The sequence below is a fragment of the Lepidochelys kempii genome, chromosome 16 (genome assembly GCF_965140285.1).
Source record: "Lepidochelys kempii isolate rLepKem1 chromosome 16, rLepKem1.hap1, whole genome shotgun sequence".
Taxonomy (NCBI): Eukaryota; Metazoa; Chordata; order Testudines; family Cheloniidae; genus Lepidochelys; species Lepidochelys kempii.
Genome location: NC_136395.1, coordinates 10,973,347 through 10,991,666, shown reverse-complemented (window position 1 = coordinate 10,991,666; position 18,320 = coordinate 10,973,347). Strand labels below are relative to the sequence as shown.

The 18,320-nt window shown below is 52.5% G+C and overlaps 1 protein-coding gene across 1 annotated transcript in view; it reads left to right on the top strand.

Moving 5' to 3' along the window:
* NIBAN2 (niban apoptosis regulator 2) overlaps positions 1–17,105 on the top strand; it is a 104,007-nt gene extending 86,902 nt beyond the window's left edge. The window contains exons 8-14 of the mRNA XM_073314571.2: positions 3,142–3,304; positions 4,692–4,879; positions 8,343–8,498; positions 9,801–9,917; positions 10,541–10,648; positions 11,189–11,300; positions 12,585–17,105. Of these exons, the coding sequence (XP_073170672.1) occupies positions 3,142–3,304; positions 4,692–4,879; positions 8,343–8,498; positions 9,801–9,917; positions 10,541–10,648; positions 11,189–11,300; positions 12,585–13,381 (1,641 nt within the window). The 3' untranslated portion in view covers positions 13,382–17,105. The remainder of the gene's footprint in view (positions 1–3,141; positions 3,305–4,691; positions 4,880–8,342; positions 8,499–9,800; positions 9,918–10,540; positions 10,649–11,188; positions 11,301–12,584) is intronic.
* The last annotated feature ends 1,215 nt before the right edge of the window (positions 17,106–18,320 follow it).

The following is an 18,320-nucleotide window of genomic DNA, read 5'->3' as shown; positions in this document are numbered from 1 at the left end:
TCTCAGAGCTGGTTCTGGACTCAGCTAAAGCCCAGGAAGGGAAGGGTCCTAAGTTTCTGTCTGCTCGGGAGAATGGCCCTGTAACTAGGTCGCATCCAGTTAGGGTCTATGTAAAATCCCAGAGACCAGACAATTCTGGTGCTTGTATTTTGCCTGTTGCTAGTGTGTTGTTGGAAAGGGTGGAGCAACTCTGTCTAATCAGGGTGAGATCCTAGCCAGGGCACAAGGAGAGCATAAAGGTCGTTTGATTGTGCTACCTACTGAGGGTGTGGAAACCTGTAGCAAGGAGGAAAAGATTCCTGAACTTGTGTGTGGCAAAGGGAAGGAGAATGCTTCTAACCTTTTATCTAGGAAGTCTGTAAGTTTGCCTGAAAGGGGATTGTGTAGGAATCCGTCTGATGGGCCAGAGGTGATTCTGGATGTAAGGGAGACCCAGAAAGAGTCTGTTGTTGCTCAGGAAAGTGTTCCCCTAGAGCAAGCCCTAGGTAAAGAGGGTAAGAGCAGAATTTCTGGGAGGGGTGAATTGTTGCATAGAAAAGCCCTTGGGAAAGGAATCCTCATGGAGTCTTTGCAAGCAGTTTACTGCAACTGAAGGGTGTGAAAGTGATTTAATCAAGAAAGTTTCAGTTCCTAATAGCCAGAAATTTTCTGTTGTGAATGGATCCACTGACTTTCCTGTTGAAAGATCCAGTGTGGATAGCTTTGAGAAGGTCTCAGATGGAGTGAAAGCTGTTAAGAAAGGTATACCGTCCTATAACCAAGTGGCTGTGTTTGGCCAGTTTGTTGGGGAGCCAAGGTTGTGGAGAAAGGGATGTCTCCATGCTAGTTCTGTAAGTGAACAGTATGTGGCCCAGGTCAAGATGGGGGCCCTTAACCAAGAGAGCCCGAATTGCAGCCCTCCAGACTGGAGCTCTGGGAGAAAACCCAATCCCAGTTTGACCCCCTGGGGTTTTGGGGTGGCCAAAGGGCATGGGCCGCATAAACCTTCCCATATGCGGCATGCGAGTGCTATCGACCACCCCCGACCTAAGGGAGGGCGTGAAACTGGAAGGGCCTGGTGTAACTCCTACCAAGGAATGGGAGAGACGCTGGGGCATCCATGGGAACATTGGTGGCTTCGAACTTCCCCAGGTCACCGGGTAAAGTGATCCCGCTCAGTTCGATCTCGAAGGGGGGAGAGATGTGACGAAGTGGGCCTGTTCTTAATGTTTCCTCCGAATATTGTGGGGGTGCCTCAGTTTCCCCTATGCAGTTCTTAAGTATCTAGGGGGTGGGGTAAGGGTGTATGATCCTTGCAAAGCCCTAGAGGGCAGGTGTGTGCAGGGGTCTGGACACAGAGAATGGCCAACACCCTGTTTCCTGGCAACTGATGGCCTGGGCCCTTCCCCCCCTGCAAGGTGAGAGCTGAAGGGTTGGAGAACAAAGGAATCAGGTGACCTCCTGGCCCGGGAAAGGAACAAAGCCCAGAGGAGGAGGGGCTGGAGGGAGTTTCAGTTTGGGGCTGGCTGGGACATGGAGTGAAGTGCAGACGTGGTTGTCTGGCTCACTGCCCCCCAAAATGGACCCAGCTGAGGGGTCCCGTTCTCTGCACCTGCAAGCTCTGTTTTAGACCATGTTCCTGTCATCTAATAAACCTTCTGTTTTACTGGCTGGCTGAGAGTCACGTCTGACTGCGGAGTTGGGGTGCAGGACCCTCTGGCTTCCCCAGGAGCCCCACCTGAGTGGACTCGCTGGGGGGAAGCGCACGGAGGGGCAGAGGATGCTGAATGCTCCGAGGTCAGACCCAGGAAGGTGGAAGCTGTGTGAGCTGTGTGTCCTGAAGACAGGCTGCTCACAGAAAGGCGACTGCCCCAGAGTCCTGACTGGCTTCATGGGGAGCAGTTCCAGAGCATTGCCCAGGGACTCCGTGACAGGAGGTACTTGGCCCGCTCGATGCTGGTGAGGCCTCAGCTGGGTACTGTGTCCTTTTCTGGGTGCCGCACTTTAGGAAAGCTGTGGACAAACTGGAGAGAGTCCAGAGGAGGGCAGCAAAAATCATCAGAGGTTTAGAAAACCTGACCGATAAGGAAAGGTTTAAAAAAAGACCAGGCATGTTTAGTCTGGACCAAAGAGGCCTTCAAATGTGTTAAGGGCTGTTATAAAGAGGACGGGGATCATTTGTTCTCCATCGCCACAGAAGGCAGGACAAGAAATAACGGGCTTAGTCTGTAGCAAGGGAGATTTCAGGTTAGATGTAAGGGAAAAATTTCTACCTATAAGAATAGTTAAGCTCTGGACGAGGCTTCCAAGAGAGGTTGTGGAATTCCTGTCATTGGAGGTCTGGAAAAACACACCTGTCAGGGATGGTCTTAGTTTACTTGGTCCTGCCTCAGTGCAGGGGCTTGGACTTGATGATCTCTCAAGTTCTCCTCCAGCCCGTCGTTTCCATGATTCTAGCCCAGAGGTGCTAAATAATAGCATGACATAATTCCAGGCAGAAGACTCCTCCTCCAAACGTCACAATAAATAACTTGTACATACAGTAGCACTGTGCAGTCATAACAAAAATAGGCTCATGAACCTCGGGAACTACAATCCTAGACTTTGCTCCTGCACTGAGATGTGCTAGCATGGATCCCGGTGGAGTCCTGCCATTTGAACGCAGTGGTGCATAGCAGATGCCTGCACGGATTCCAGTGTCAATCACCACAAGCGTACAGTAGAAAAGAAAAAAATATTTCAAGTCAGTGGTTTTTAAAAAGAGAAATGGGTGGGTGGGAGTGAACAAAACTCGGAGCTGGATGGAGTCCGTCGCTCTTGCTGACATCAGGAAGCAGCGAATCCTGAAATGTGCTGACCAGCGGCTGCGTTATGACAAGACTTGTTAGGCAGATCTCAAATAGCCAGGCCTTTTCTTGTTAGGGGATCTAGTGGCAGCTGCAGACATAATTCCCGTGCATGCTGTAGAAAGCTTATTGCCAGACGTCCCTGCATATCCATGGTTGGGGAGCACTCAGTCATGTGGGGTGCAAAGAGATGGCAGGCTGCCTTGCAGACAGAGGTCAGGAAGGGTCCTGGGCTCACCAAGGTCAGATGGCAGCACAGCCTCAGACGTCCCGTGGGATAAGGATGCTGACGATGCTCTTCCTCTTCCCCCTCTAGATCTCGGATGCTGTCTACAGGCTTGTCTATGACCAGATAAAGGCGCACTATGATGCAGTGGTGACCAAATGTGAGCTGGAGCGTCCCAGAATGGAGAGCACCATTCGCACAGACATGGATCAGATCATCACATCAAAGGAACACTTAGCAAGCAAAATCCGAGGTAGGAAATGTGTTGCCCCTTTGGGTATGTCTACATGGCAAAAAAAAAAAAATTCACCCACGGCACCAAGTCTCAGAACCCGGATCTGCAGACTTGGGTTCACCTACGGCACTAAAAATTAGCTGTGTAGACATTCAGGCTCGGGGTCTGGGTTTCCGAGCTTGAGCCCGAACGACTACCCCCAGCAATAGCCCATTGTACTGGGTTAGTCAAAATCCTGACGTTCAAAACCGCAGTGCTTTCCTAGGACTGGGAGCCAGAAACCTGACCCGGGGGCTAAGAGGCCAAGGGCTGGAGCAGTCCTCTAGTTCACCTAGCTCCAGCAGCCCTTATTTTAAGGCACCGTCCCTTATTTGTTTGATTTGTCCCTAAGATGATCACCCATCCCTTATTTGAAGAGAGATTGAAATGTTTTAAAACTGATAAGTGCTATTTTAAACATGAAATTGAAACTTATACTAATTGCATCGTGTACGGGAGGGCAGTAGAAATGTGCACAGGAGGAAAAAATACATGATGTGCCAAGGGAAATGGTGTTTCCCTACAATGTCCCTTCAAATAAAGCAGCGTCCCTTGTTCTTCAAGTGGTTTTCCCTTATTTCCCTCCAACAGAGGAGGTCACCCTGCATAGCTTCTTACATCCTGAAGGATCCCAAAGTATTAGTACACCATCCAAGTATTACAAACTAGGTCTGCACTGTTACCCTCTGGCCGCTTCTGAGGTGGAACGTGGCTTCTGCTAACGTACCACGGTGCTGGGCAGGCGGGGAAGCATTACCACACAGCCAGGGCAGGGCAGGGGCAGGGCTGACACCAATGGAACTTAGCTACTCAGACTAGAATTTGACCAGGGCTTTGAGATGAGTGCTCCTGTTTGTAGGAAGCCCTGTGGTATCAGGAGCTCATACAGAAGCCAACATCTCTGGCAGCACGTGGCCCCGTACTCCATAGGGGGGAAGAACAGGGTCAATACTGACCCAAGAGTGCCGCCTACTGAATTGCCAGTAGCATTCTCTTCACCCCCACGTGTTTTGCGTGGAGGATTGCCGTTCGAGTTCTGCCAAGCGTGGCAGACACGGTTCTCTGGTTGCAGGCTGATCGGACGTAAGGTGGGAAGGGACCTTGTAGGTCTTCAAGTCTAGTCCCCAGCTGCGGCGGGCAACTCTGTCATCCCGTTGATAAATTTATCCAGCTGCATCTCTAGCCTTTTGGCCACCACCTGGAAGGGGTGGAGCAGAGCAACTCCTGTCCTTTTCTAGGGTGTAGTCTAGGAGCTGGAGCACCATGCTTGGCTTCCTGGTGTGGCTCCAAAGCTCAGCAAGGAAGGTAGCCAGAGCAGGAGCCATCCCATGCTAATTGTCTGTTTGCCTGTCTCTTCCTCATCCAGCCTTTGTGCTGCCCAAAGCAGAGATCTGTGTCCGAAACCATGTGCAGCCCTATATCCCTTCCATCCTGGAGGCGCTGATGATTCCCACAAGCCAGGGTTTTGCCGAGGTCCGGGAAGTGTTCTTCAAGGAGGTCACTGACATGAACATGAACGTAATCAACGAGAGCGGGATGGAGAAGCTGGGAGAGGTAAGGCCCCTGGAGAAGGTTGCATAGATTCCCATTGTTGGCCTAGCAGGATGGGCTGGAAGCCTTGCGCGGGTGCCCAGGGAAAGCCTGGCCAAGGAGGGAGCTCAGCTTCCATCCCCAGTTGTCCTGAGTAAGACTGGAGCTGAATGGTGAGAATAAACCTGTGGCCCTGCCCCTAGTCTGCTCACATCGGAGCTGGCAGGCCTATGCTCCCCTCTTAGCTGGAAGCCACAGACCGTAGGGGGCCCAGAGCTTCCTTGGGCAGCACCAATCCTGGTCGCGCTAGATCCATAGGTTCCTTTGGTGTTCTGGCAGAAGTTAGAACGATCCACTTAATCATAGAATCATAGAATATCAGGGTTGGAAGGGACCTCAGGAGGTCATCTAGTCCAACCCCCTGCTCAAAGCAGGACCAATCCCCAACTAAATCATCCCAGCCAGGGCTTTGTCAAGCCTGACCTTAAAAACTTCTAAGGAAGGAGATTCCACCACCTCCCTAGGTAACGCATTCCAGTGTTTCACCACCCTCCTAGTGAAAAAGTTTTCCTACTATCCAACCTAAACCTCCCCCACTGCAACTTGAGACCATTACTCCTTGTTCTGTCATCTGCTACCACTGAGAACAGTCTAGAGCCATCCTCTTTGGAACCCCCATTCAGGTAGTTGAAAGCAGCTATCAAATCCCCCCTCATTCTTCCCTTCCGCAGACTAAACAATCCCAGTTCCCTCAACCTCTCCTCATAAGTCATGTGTTCCAGTCCTCTAATCATTTTTGTTGCCCTCCGCTGGATGTTTTCCAATTTTTCCACATCCTTCTTGTAGTGTGGGGCCCAAAACTGGACACAGTACTCCAGATGAGGCCTCACCGATGTCGAATAGAGGGGAACAATCACATCCCTCGATCTGCTGGCAATGCCCCTACTTATACATCCCAAAATGCCATTGGCCTTCTTGGCAACAAGGGCACATTGTTGACTCATATCCAGCTTCTCGTCCACTGTAACCCCTAGGTCCTTTTCTGCCGACCTGCTGCCTAGCCATTGGGTCCCTAGTCTGTAGCGGTGCATGGGATTCTTCCGTCCTAAGTGCAGGACTCTGCACTTGTCCTTATTGAACCTCATCAGATTTCTTTTGGCCCAATCCTCCAATTTGTCTAGGTCCCTCTGGATCCTATCCCTGCCCTCCAGCGTATCTACCTCTCCTCCTAGTTTAGTGTCATCTGCACACTTGCTGAGGGTGCAATCCACACCATCCTCCAGATCATTAATGAAGATATTGAACAAAACTGGCCTGAGGACCGACCCTTGGGGTACTCCGCTTGATACCAGCTGCCAACTGACATGGAGCCATTGATCACTACCCGTTGAGCCCGACAATCTAGCCAGCTTTCTATCCACCCTATAGTCCATTCATCCAGCTCATACTTCTTTAACTTGCTGTCAAGAATACTGTGGGAGACCATGTCAAAAGCTTTGCTAAAGTCAAGGAACAACATGTCCACTGCTTTCCCCTCATCCACAGACCCAGTTATCTTCTCATAGAAGGCAATTAGATCAGTCAGGCATGACTTTCCCTTGGTGAATCCATGCTGACTGTTCCTGATCACTTTCCTCTCCTCTAAGTGCTTCAGAATCGATTCCTTGAGGACCTGCTCCATGATTTTTCCAGGGGCTGAGGTGAGGCTGACAGGCCTGTAGTTCCCCGGATCCTCCTTCTTCCCTTTTTTAAAGATGGGCACTACATTAGCCTTTTTCCAGTCATCCGGGACTTCCCCCGATCGCCTTGAGTTTTCAAAGATAATGGCCAATGGCTCTGCAATCACATCCGTCAGCTCCTTTAGCATTCTCGGATGCAGCGCATCCGGCCCCATGGACTTGTGCTCATCTAGCTTTTCTAAATAGTCCCGAACCGCTTCTTTCTCCACAGAGGGCTGGTCACCTCCTCCCCATGCTGTGCTGCCCAGTACAGCAGTCTGGGAGATGACCTTGTTCGTGAAGACAGAGACGAAAAAAAGCATTGAATACATTAGCTTTTTCCACATCCTCTGTCACGAGGTTGCCTCCCTCATTCAGTAAGGGGCCCACACTTTCCTTGGCTTTCTTCTTGTTGCTAACATACCTGAAGAAACCCTTCTTGTTACATCTCTTGCTAGCTGCAACTCCAGGTGTGATTTGGCCTTCCTGATTTCACTCCTGCATGCCCGAGCAAAATTTTTATACTCTTCCCTGGTCATTTGTCCAGTCTTCCACTTCTTATAAACTCCTTTTTTGTGTTTAAGATCAGCAAGGATTTCACTGTTAAGCCAAACTGGTCGCCTGCCATATTTACTATTCTTTCTACACATCGGGATGGTTTGTTCCTGTAACCTCAGTAAGGATTCTTTAAAATACAGCCAGCTTTCCTGGACTCCTTTCTCCCTCATGTTATTCTCCCAGGGGATCCTGCCCATCAGTTCCCGGAGGGAGTCAAAGTCTGCTTTTCTGAAGCCCAAGGTCCATATTCTGCTGCTCTCCTTTCTTCCTTGTGTCAGGATCCTGAACTCGACCATCTCATGGTCACTGCCTCCCAGGTTCTCATCCGCTTTTGCTTCCGCTACTAATTCTTCCCGGTTTGTGAGCAGCAGGTCAAGAAGAGCTCTGCCCCTAGTTGGTTCCTCCAGCACTTGCACCAGGAAATTGTCCCCTACACTTTCCAAAAACTTCCTGGATTGCTGTGCACCACTGTATTGCTCTCTGAGCAGATATCAGGGTGATTGAAGTCTCCCATGAGAACCAGGGCCTGCCATCTAGTAACTTCCGTGAGTTGCAGGAAGAAAGCCTCGTCCACCTCATCCCCCTGGTCCGGTGGTCTATAGCAGACTCCCACCACGACATCACCCTTGTTGCTCACACACTTCTAAACTTAATCCAGAGACTCTCAGGTTTTTCTGCAGTTTCATACTTGAGCTCTGAGCAGTCATACCACTTAAGGTGGGAACTGAATTCCCAGCTCTCCTCCCAAGCTCTGGGCGACGGGTCAGTCTAACAAAATCCAGGGCATCCAATTTCACCTGCGTATGGTAACCTGGGATCACTCTGTATCCAGCTGGGTCCCTCTGTATCCAACCAGAGCAGCCCCAGGTGGTCACACGCCTGCCTCCCACCCTGTACTAACAGTACAGACCCATGGTTTGATCCTGTGACCTACAGCCGGTGATCTTCCTGCTCCAGGCTCACCCATGTCTGTGTGCAGCCTGGCGGTGTGGGGACACAGAGACACTTGGAAATGCTCTTGTCTTTGTGACCCAGATTAAATGGGAGCCGTTGAGGAAGGATTCCGATTTCTGGGCTTTGTTTTCCTCTGCTCCCTGGAAGCTTGGTGTCTGGTCTGATGCCAAGTCTCAGCAGGCCTGGGGAGTGGGCGGGAGGTAGGGCGCTCTCTCCGTACAGCCAGTGAGTTGTGTGTGTGACTCCTTGTCCTTCAGTACATGGAGAAGCTCTCTCAGCTGGCCTTCCACCCTGTCAAGATGCAGTCCTGCTATGAGAAGATGGACCAGCTGAAACTGGAGGGGCTTCAACAGAGATTTGATGTATCCAGTGCCTCAGTGTTCAAACAGAGGGCCCAGATCCTCATGAGACAGGTAGGGTGTTAATAGCCAAACTCAAGGGGTGACCAGCCCTTATGCTTATTGCCCCATGGGGAGCTGTCTTCGGCCCTAGCCGTCAGGGTCAGAGTTAAGGTGGGTTGCTGTGGCTATGAATTCTGGTTCTCCCAGTGCCCTGCCCTGGGTGTTGGGCTGGTCATCAATGTCCTACTGCATGGGCGCCCCCGGCTGGAGTGTGCTCTGGGCTTCAGTCTGGCTGTACCACCCCCCACCCACACACCCCCCGCCCACGCTCCGGGAGCCTTCATTTGAAAGAGTCACCTTGTTAAAATTAACAGCCGGTCCGGGGGCACAGCACTGCTACGGAGACCAGCTTATTTCAACGGCTTTGTTTTTCTCCTCTGAATATGGCAACGCCCCAGGGGCAGAACCGTCCCTGGCCCAACCCCTTCGCTTTGCTCCCCAGCACTGCGCTGCCCATGGCCCGGCGCACGTATGACCCAACGGCCACCTGTGTTCTTTGGGACAAACGATTGACCCTGCGTGTCGCGACTCTGCCCTGGCGCCTGTGAACGATGCAGTGTCCCACTGGGAGGGGAACATCTGCGTATGAACAACCTCACGGGGGCGCCTTGCATACGTCCACCGCTGTCGTGCTGGTGGCCGGGTGGGTGGCAGGCCTGGGCTACGCAGACGCAATGCTCTTCTTCCCCTGTACATGGAGGAGTCTCCCACCGGCAGTAGTCTAAATGTGGGGTCAAGGAAGCCGGCCTCAGTTAGCTGTGTAGGAGCGAGTGTAACTTTCCACCGGGTTTTCTGGCACCTGTGGAGAACCTGGAGACGTTCTAGAACTGGCATGCTCTCACCTCCATCACTCACATCCCATTCAGCCTGGCACAGCTGATTTAGGAGACTGGTTGTTCTACAGCTCCTGGAGGAGTATCCAGGGGCCAGTGTGGACAAGAATCCACTTGCAGATCTACATAGGGGGGAGGAGGAGTTTGTGTGCCGATGTCCCATGCACCAACGCAGCCCCATATTCTGGGAAATGAGCCGCTAGTGCCCTCTAGTGGTGGGAAAGAAAACACCTTTATGCAGGTTAACTTGGTGCTTTCAAAATCGTGAGTGGGATGGGGTAGCAGATGGGGACCGGGTGCAGGTTCAGGAATAGAGGAGGTGCCCCTGTGACCCGTCTCCGTGTGGTGGTGCGTTGCCAGGCCTGCTCTGCTCATCCCTTGGCATCATTGCTTTGCTGGATGTCCAACATGAGCCAGCCTAAGTTGCCGTGGTTTCTTGGCCTCCTTTTGGGACACCGTCTGACGATGCTTCTCATTGTAGCAAATGGATGATGCCGTTCACACGTTCGGGACACTCCTGCACCAGGAGCTGGCGAAGATGCTGGGCAAGGAGGAGCTGTGCAAGTCAATCCAGCGGATCCTCGAACGGGTGCTCAAGGTAAGGCAGCCCGCAAAGCAGCGGCATGCTCCTGCAAGGTCTGCCGTCTCTGGAACGTGAAGGTGGTCGGCGTTTTAACTCGCCCGTGCTGCACCAACAAGGCCTCGGGATGCTAGACAGGAGAGAAACCTCTGCCACAAAGAAAGCGCCTGCAGCTTCTGTGCGAAGCCCAGGCATGCCGTGTGCCTGCCACGGGGCAGGTAAGGGCAGGAGCGAGTGCATTGTGTAGAACGATACTCGGCATTTGTAATTTTAAATGGACCGAGTATCACAGTTGTTCCTAGACCCCAGTGGAGATCGGGCACAGGGAGGTGAAGTGACTTGCCCCACAGCAGATCAGAGCCCAGGCCATCAGAATCTGTCCAGTGACCTATCCCCTAGACCACGCTGCCTCCTGAGCCCAGGGAAGGGGCTGGTGTTGGATACTGAAAACACTTCTGTAAATCCCCTCGTGTAAATCGCTTCCTGTGGAAAGGATTGTTCAATAAAATGGTAGGAAAGCTGCACATTCTCCTCTTCCTCTGAATGGCCCATTCCTCTGTAATCTCCTCTCCTGCGAGATGCCAAAGGTTTGTTAACCAGCCTTGTTTCCCTCTTCCCCCGGTGCGCCCCTTGTCCTGCAGAAATATGACTATGACAGCAGCACCGTGCGCAAGAAGTTCTTCAGGGAAGCCCTGCTCCAGATCACCATCCCCTTCCTGCTGAAAAAGCTGGCACCAACCTGCAAGGGGGTAAGAGGCCAAGCAGCCCCGTGGGCATGGGTTGGTGGCACGTTTCAAAAACCCTGCTGAGTCATCAAACTCTGTATATGTTGCCATGAACAAGACACACCCCCCCAGCTCCTTGCCCACAACTGTAGAATATTGGTCCGATTCTCATTTACACCAAGGCCCCTTTACACCACCCTGGAAGTGTTAGGGAGCCAACTCAATATATGTTGCTTGACATTGCCAGTGGTGTAAAAAGGCCTCTGTGCATATAAAAAATTGGGCCCAGTGCATGTACAAAGACATAATCTCTCTTTGTAACATCCTGATCTTGAAATTCCTCACCCCTTTGGGTCTATGTTTAATCTCAACTTGGTCTTTAACTCCTATGGCTAGATGGCCCATAACTGGTGGCATCCCTGGGTCAACAGTGGTGCCCATGGTTTTGTGGGAAGGGTAGCTCTGCCTCTCAAAGGCACATCGTCTTTGGAAAGCCACAGGGCAGCTAGGTGGTCTTGGGTTATCTCTGCCAGCGAGGTGAAATCTGCCTTCTCCTTTGGGCAGGAGTTACCAAAGTTCCAGGAACTGATCTTCGAGGACTTCGACAACTTCATCCTGGTGGAGAACACGTACGAGGAGGTCGTGCTGCAGTCGGTCATGAAGGACATCATGCAGGGTGAGAGGGCTGCCCGCGTTTGGGTGGGAGGGCAGGATGCAGGCTCAGTCCTTCACTATGCTGGGAAGGGGCCTATGCAAGCCTGGCTAACCCCCCCAGTTAGCCAGCTTGGAAAATCCTAAGGGCTGCAGTGTCTCGGCTGCAGCAACGGGCAGTAGACACTGAGTGAATCCTGCTACTCCCCTTCTGCTCACTGAGGGACACTGTTGCTAACGGGGCTAGCTGGCAAGGACTGGACACGCATGCCCATCCACTTACCATGGGGAGGCTCTGGGCATTACAGCAATGGGAGCCATCTCAAGCCAACCCCTGGAGCATCTCCTCCTACAGCACTTTGCCACTCTGCTCCGGATCCAGAGTCTAGGTGACGGTGGAGAGGGTGTATGTGTACTCGGCACTGTCACCGAAACGCTTTCCTCCATGTCTCAGTTCCGTAGCGCAGCGGCCCCCTTTGATTCTGCCCGCTTGTACCACCCGTCTAAGCTGGGTCCAAATCTCACCGCTTCTTCCTTCCTAACTTCTCTAGGATCCGTCCTTTTCCCCTCTATCCAGACAGCCCAGCCTCTCACACCCCCCGCATCATCTGCTGTCTTGATTACCGTAAACGCCTGCTCCCGAGCGTCCCCAACACTCACCTCACAGCCCTTCCCGTCCAGGCGAAAAGCATCGACTAAGATCATCTTCCACTCCTATCGCTCTGCCTGCGTCACCTCCTCTTGGATTCCCTCCACCTGCCCCCGCTTCTCCACCACATCAAATTCAGGCTTCCTGTCCTCCCCACCCAGGCCCTTCGCGATTCTGCCCTCCCCTGTTATCCTCGTACTGCATCGCGCTCCGCTCCATCCGCTGAGCCAGCTTGGTCCATCCATCAGCTTCAAACCCTGCCCTGAACCCTTCCACGCTGTCCCTTCGGCATGGAGTCCCCCCCACACCTGTCTGCCATTCCCACCTTCGCCAAATTCCTTCTCCAGGACCCTCCCGCCAGGGCAGAAGTAGGAATTTAGCTGATCAAGGAGGGCCTGGCTGAGGCGTGGATGGTGACTATGTGGGCATGAGAATTGTACCAGGGTATAGATTGGACTGCAAGGTTCTCTCCCTACCGGCTCGTTGCATGTGCTTTGCTCTGAATCCTAGGAAGGCTAGCGGGGACCAGGTCTTGCTATACGTGTGTACAACACAGAGCATGGTGAGGCCTCAACCTCGAATGAGGCCTGTGCTTGCTACTGACACGTAAATAGACCCCTGCCCTGCCCTGCCCTGACCTCCCGGTCTTTGCCTTTCCAGCTGTGAAGGAGGCAGCGGTGCAGAGGAAACACAACCTGTACCGGGACAGCATGGTCATGCACAACAGCGACCCCAACCTGCACCTGCTGGGCGAGGGCATGCCCATCGACTGGGGAGAGGAGTTCGGCAGCCAGCCGGACTCGGACCCATCCGCCGAGAAGCGCCACAGAGCCAGGCAGGTGGTGTCGGTCATCCACGACGACGAGGGAGCCCTGTCCTATGAGGCCGGTGCGGAGGTGCTGATGCACCAGGTCTCCCAGGAAGAGCTCGGGTCGGAGGAGCTGGAGGCCTGCCCTGCCCTTGCTGCACCGGGTTCTCCTGACAGCATGCAGGGGATACGGGGGATGCTGGTGAAGGAGTTCTGTGTGGAGACCCCAGTCCCGGCAAGAGAGGAGGCAAAGGAACCACTGACGAATGGTACAATAGTCCAGCAGAGCGGCGGCTCTGAGGAGCGCGGGGTGGAGCGAGCTGCCCAGAAGGCCGAGGAAGGCCCTGGTTCCTTGGAACACTCTGCCCCGCATGACGCTGGCTCCCCGTGCCCAGTGAACCCGGGCGTGGAGGAGCAGGAAGCCAAGCCAGCCGTGCCCACCTCTCCAGCCAAGCCGCCTGCCCTGACAGCTGCCTCGTTGCTTGCTGAGGGGGGAGTTGAAGTGAACCGCCACGAACCCAGCGACAAGGAGACAGGGGAAGAGGTGTCCACCCAGGCCCATGCGGAGAAGGTGGAGTCTGCCCAGCCGGCCACAGAGAACAGCGCGGGGGCCACAGAGAACAGTGCGGAGGTGCAGACTCAGTTCTAGGTCACCCCCCCCCCCCGGTCGAGATCCATGCTGGCCATGTACACTGTGTGCCGAAGGTGGACTGGAGTCAGTGACACCAGGAAGGTGGGGGGGCTCGTAGGCTGGGCCAGTCGCTGGCATTGGTAGCTGTTACATTCCCAGTTTCTGAAGCAGGCTCGGCTTCGGACACCAGCTTCCCAGGGAAAGGGGTGGGGGGAGCCACCGAGATGGAAGATCTCCTAAACTGCACACCCACTTAGAGGAGAGCTGTGTGCTGGCCAGAATCAAGCCGCCACGCTGGGCCAAGCCATTGCCCCTCCTCCCAGGACTCTAGCTCAGCATAGGATACCCACCCCTTCCACCCATGCACACTTTGCTCCGTCTTATTTTGTTGTTTTTCCTTTACTGAAGAAACACTTTATTGCATTACTCAACTAACAAGACTGTGGGAATGCCTGGGGTTTTCCCCTAGGCAGGAGCTCCCGAGGACATCTGCACAGCATATGCCAGTGGGCACCCGATGCCCCAGGGGGTGGGTTTTGTAGGGATTCCCATTCCCCTTCCAACAATCCAGCCCTTCCCTTCGTCTGATACTTCAGTCCAACCAAAGAGGTCAATGCTGCATGCCACACTTCTTTGTCAAGCATGGCGGCTGCAGTCAGAGGCCGCCTACCGGTATTGATCATTTCTCCTCCTAACGAGCCTGCATCCAGGATCCTGGCTGAGATAGAATGTGCACTCCCCACCCTCTGCCCTTGCGAATGCTGAACGCTGCTCCCCCGGGAAAGACGCACCTCTTCCCCGAGCCAAAGGGCCAATGGGGGTGCCCCTTGTTTGCCACGAAGCACCGTTCAAGCCAGCGCCATGATTTTAACGTGTCTTGCTGCACGCTCTGGCAGAGGGAGGGTTAAATGAGTCACAAACAAACTGGAATCCATCTTTTCTCATTGGCTCCTAAAGAAGGAGAGTCAAGGGCGGAGGATGGGGCTGTTGCTTGCATAGTTCTGGCCACATTAGTGCCTCGCTGAAGAATAAATAGAACTAGCTGGTGTGGGTAATACAGGGGAGTACCTGAACTCCGTTGCTCCTGGCCTTCCTTGCACGCGCTGGTCTGACTGTGGGTTCTGCCAATCGCTCCAAAGACTGTCCACTTGTAGGGATGGAAGGAGCCACAAATACCTCTCAACTATCACCCATCTCCTCCACATCCCTCCTCCCCTGTTATACACGAAGGTTAGGACTGTGACGTAAACTTGAGGGTTCACCCCTGGGCTTGCGGGAGAGAACTGGTGTCCATGGAAAGAGACGACGACGATGATTTGTCGTGCGTAGATTGAGGTGTAAGTGACTGCCACTGGCCACTGGGAGCCTTTAGTGGATGCTTGATTCCCTTGTTCAGTTAAAAACGAGAACTGAGATACAGCTCTGAAGTTTTAGAACCAGCCACTTATTTTTCTTCCCTCCCCTCGCTTCTGGTCTGTGGTTTCTCCAAAGCCCCAGTGAGTGGTGGCCCCACCATTCATCCCTTTCCTTGCAAGCCCCCTGCAGCCTTGAACCTACCAAAGATGGTGCCCAACAAGCTTAGCTGGTTTGTTTACAAATGCTTTTAATGGCCACATGAATGTTGTTGATAGACTGTCTCCTTCTCTTTCCTTAAAATGTGGAGGGGGTAAGGGGAGAGAGCGGAAACCTCCTTGGAAGCCCAGGGTAGGTGAAAGAGTGTGTTCAGAAGCTTTTCAGGTGGGAATGGAGAGGAAGTTGGCTTTGGAGGGAGAGAATTAAAGGTCTTGGAGAAGGCCAGAAATCTAGATGCGTGGTTCAGAGGGAGAGATGAGTAAGGGCAAGTCTTGACATAACTGCACAATGGAAGCTCCCATTGCACCAGAGGGGCTGGCAGGAAGGAGGCTTAAGCGTCTGAAGTTGTAGGACTCTGGCTGGTTGCTAATCGGCGTTTCCCTCCTGCATGTGATGGTGTGTTTAGGGCTCTTATTTTCATTGGGCTTGCTTTTGGGGAGTGCTGGGTAGCTCCTGGGTAGGAGGTGGCTTGGGGTGAGCTGGGCTATTTCTTGTTGTTGTTATTGTTGTTGAGAATCTCCTAACAGTAGTGAGAGAAACAAGTGCCTTAGTGGGGAAAGGGGTCTTGATACAACCATGCCCAGCTCTTGGCAATCATCAACCCAATGGTGAATTTCATTGCACTGAGGGTGGACTGGCCTAAGATACTTTTCCTGTCCCAGGAGAGTGGAAGTATGGCTTAGGGAGCAGAGAGAGAGCTACTCCTGCAGAGGGAATGGATGCATCTTGTCTGCATGCCTTTTTTCTCCCCAGCCAGTCAGGAAAACTTCTAAATATGGGGGAGCGTGGGGGGGTCTCGCTTTCATTTTCCCACTGGGTCCCTAGTTATGTCTCTTCTCTTCCTCCGCCCCCTACCCCCCCAATCCAACTCTTCTGGAAAAGCTCTCCTGAGATTACTTGCTCTTCCCAGCATGATCTGTGTGCTGGGAATAAATCTCCCCGTTCCTTTATGAGACTGTGCTACCCCAGCATGCCAACTAAGTCCACCCTGGCCCCCTGGGGGTATTTGACTTTGCTATGGTAGCTAAGACTTCACGTGACAACGGGGTCTCTTAGTAGTGCCCAGTGTGAAGCCAATGCCTCGTGGGCTTAGCTTGTGTTGCATTGCAAGGGTTAAGTTCTCCTGGAAACTCCTGTCATGGTGGGGGGAGAGGAGAGAGAGAGAGGAGGTTCACTGGCTCTGTCTGCTCCCACTGGGCTTTGGGGCTGGTGCAAACAAGTTAAACTTCTGGAATTAAGTAATCTTAAAGCAAAAGCTTAGATGTGGAATGCCACCCCCTCAGACTGTTACATGGATCCTATTGTCCTTGCACCGAGAGCGAAGGAGAGGGGAGCCCTGTAGTTTTTCTGTCAAAGGCAAGACCGGTGGAAGTGTGCACAGGAATCCAGCTCCAGCCCTGCTCTGGCCAAGCTCCGAAAAAGGCGCTAAGTTAGCTCCGACGGAGTTAGCCAGCGTCTTTCAGCAGAGACGGTCAAATGACTCCTCGGTGTGGGCACAACCCGACTCGCCAGACTTCTGCTCTTCGTAGTGCCCTTTTCAGGAGCTTGAGGTGTGGGGAGAGCAGAAATGTTCCCTGGCCAAACGCAGGGGATGGCAGATGCTGCTGAAGTGGGTTTCTCCAGATCTCTCTCAGGCATCTCTGTACAAGTGCATTGAGTCGGACCCCCAGCCAGGAGCTCAGCTGAACACTAGGGGTGGTATATAACCCGATACGCACTGGGACAACCATGCCTCTCGTGGGTGACCTGTGTCTCAGACTTCCATTAACGCTAAGGGGAACTGGGGACCTGTAGCTAGCTGGGGAATGGACTCGGCAGACACACAAGCTGCATGCAGGTAATGTGATGTTTAAAACGTGAGATACGGTTGAAACACCTGGTGTAAAGTCTCCTGAATGAGCTGCTTAGATTTTCAATGCAGAACATGGAGCAGGAGCCCGGCCTTCCAATCCTGCCCTCTGCTACAGATACATTCCAACCTCCATGTGTATTTTAGATGCCATTGTTTTCTATTTTTAAATGGGTGGTGCCCAGTCTAAACCACTTGGGACCTCCCAAAGTGCCTTGCCTTGGGATCAAAACCCATCTCTTCCAAGATATTTTATTGAGAATGTTATACAAATGTTTAAAATATGCTTCTAAGAATAAATAAAACCCAGCTTTATTTAAAGCTAGCGACACGGTCTCATTCCTGACTGAGCGATGACATCACTCCAGACACACCAATGAACGGGAGACGTTCCACATGGCGTGCTGGGGGTGGGGTGGGCGGAGCTAGAATGTTTGGGGGCGGGGCGGAGTTCCTCTCCAGTTCAGAAGGAGGGCTTGGATTTGATGTCCAGTCTGGGGCCCGCCAGGCAGTTGGTAAGTGTGTGTACATGGGCGCATTCAAAAGTAGACTGGGGCTAGGCTAGGTGGTGCTGCACGGCAGAAATCATCATGGCCCCAGAGAACTTGGGCTCTGAGGTCCTGCGTTAGGGCCTAGCTCTAAGTGGATGTGTAGTCCAATTGCAGTTTCGAGCCCTGCTGTGCAAGGCACTGTACACACACACCCAGTAGGACAGTCCCTGCCCCAAAGTGCGTACAATGTAAATGCGTAAGACAAAGGGCGGGAGATAGGAGGTGGCAGTGGACCCACTTTACAGATAGGGAAGTGAGGCACAGAAAGACCAGGGGTATACAAAAAAACAGTGGCGGAACCAGGAACTGAAGCCACATCTCCTGAGTTCCCATCCTGTGGCTTAACTAACCTTCGCTGTGAGTGAAAATGGTGAGCTGTGGGACATTCCACGTGATGGTGAGAGTCTAGGACTTGATTGTAATGAGGGTCACTGGCCAGGGTGACCTCACTGGCAGTGCTACGTGGCTGACTAAGGTCAGTGAATGGCTTCTTAACATGGTGTGTGTTCAGCTGGGGTATCACTTAGTGCACTACACTGGGAATCAAGAGACTTGGGTTCTAGTCCTGACTCAGTTACCAGCCTATTGGTCGACTGTCCCTGCGCTGTGCCTCAGTTTCTCTATCTGTAGAATGGGCACAGTGATACTGACCTCCTTGGTACAGCACTTTAAGATTGGTTGAGAAAAAGTGCTATATAAGGGCTACGTGGTACAGTATTGTTTTCTTGTTCATAATGTCTCCTCATCTGCATGTAGTCCCTGCATTGGAAGGACAAGGCTGGTGAATTAAGGACTCAAGTTTCTAACTCCTAAACCTTCAATAGAATAATTTATATTTTGTGCATGTACAGCTCTGGGATGTGCTTGATGTGCAGAGAGCTGAGGAGTTGTCAAAAACTCCCTTTGAACATTTTCAAAATGAATGACTGTTCTTTTAGAAATGTGAGCTAATTTATACTAAATATGTTGAAATCAAAACAGATCA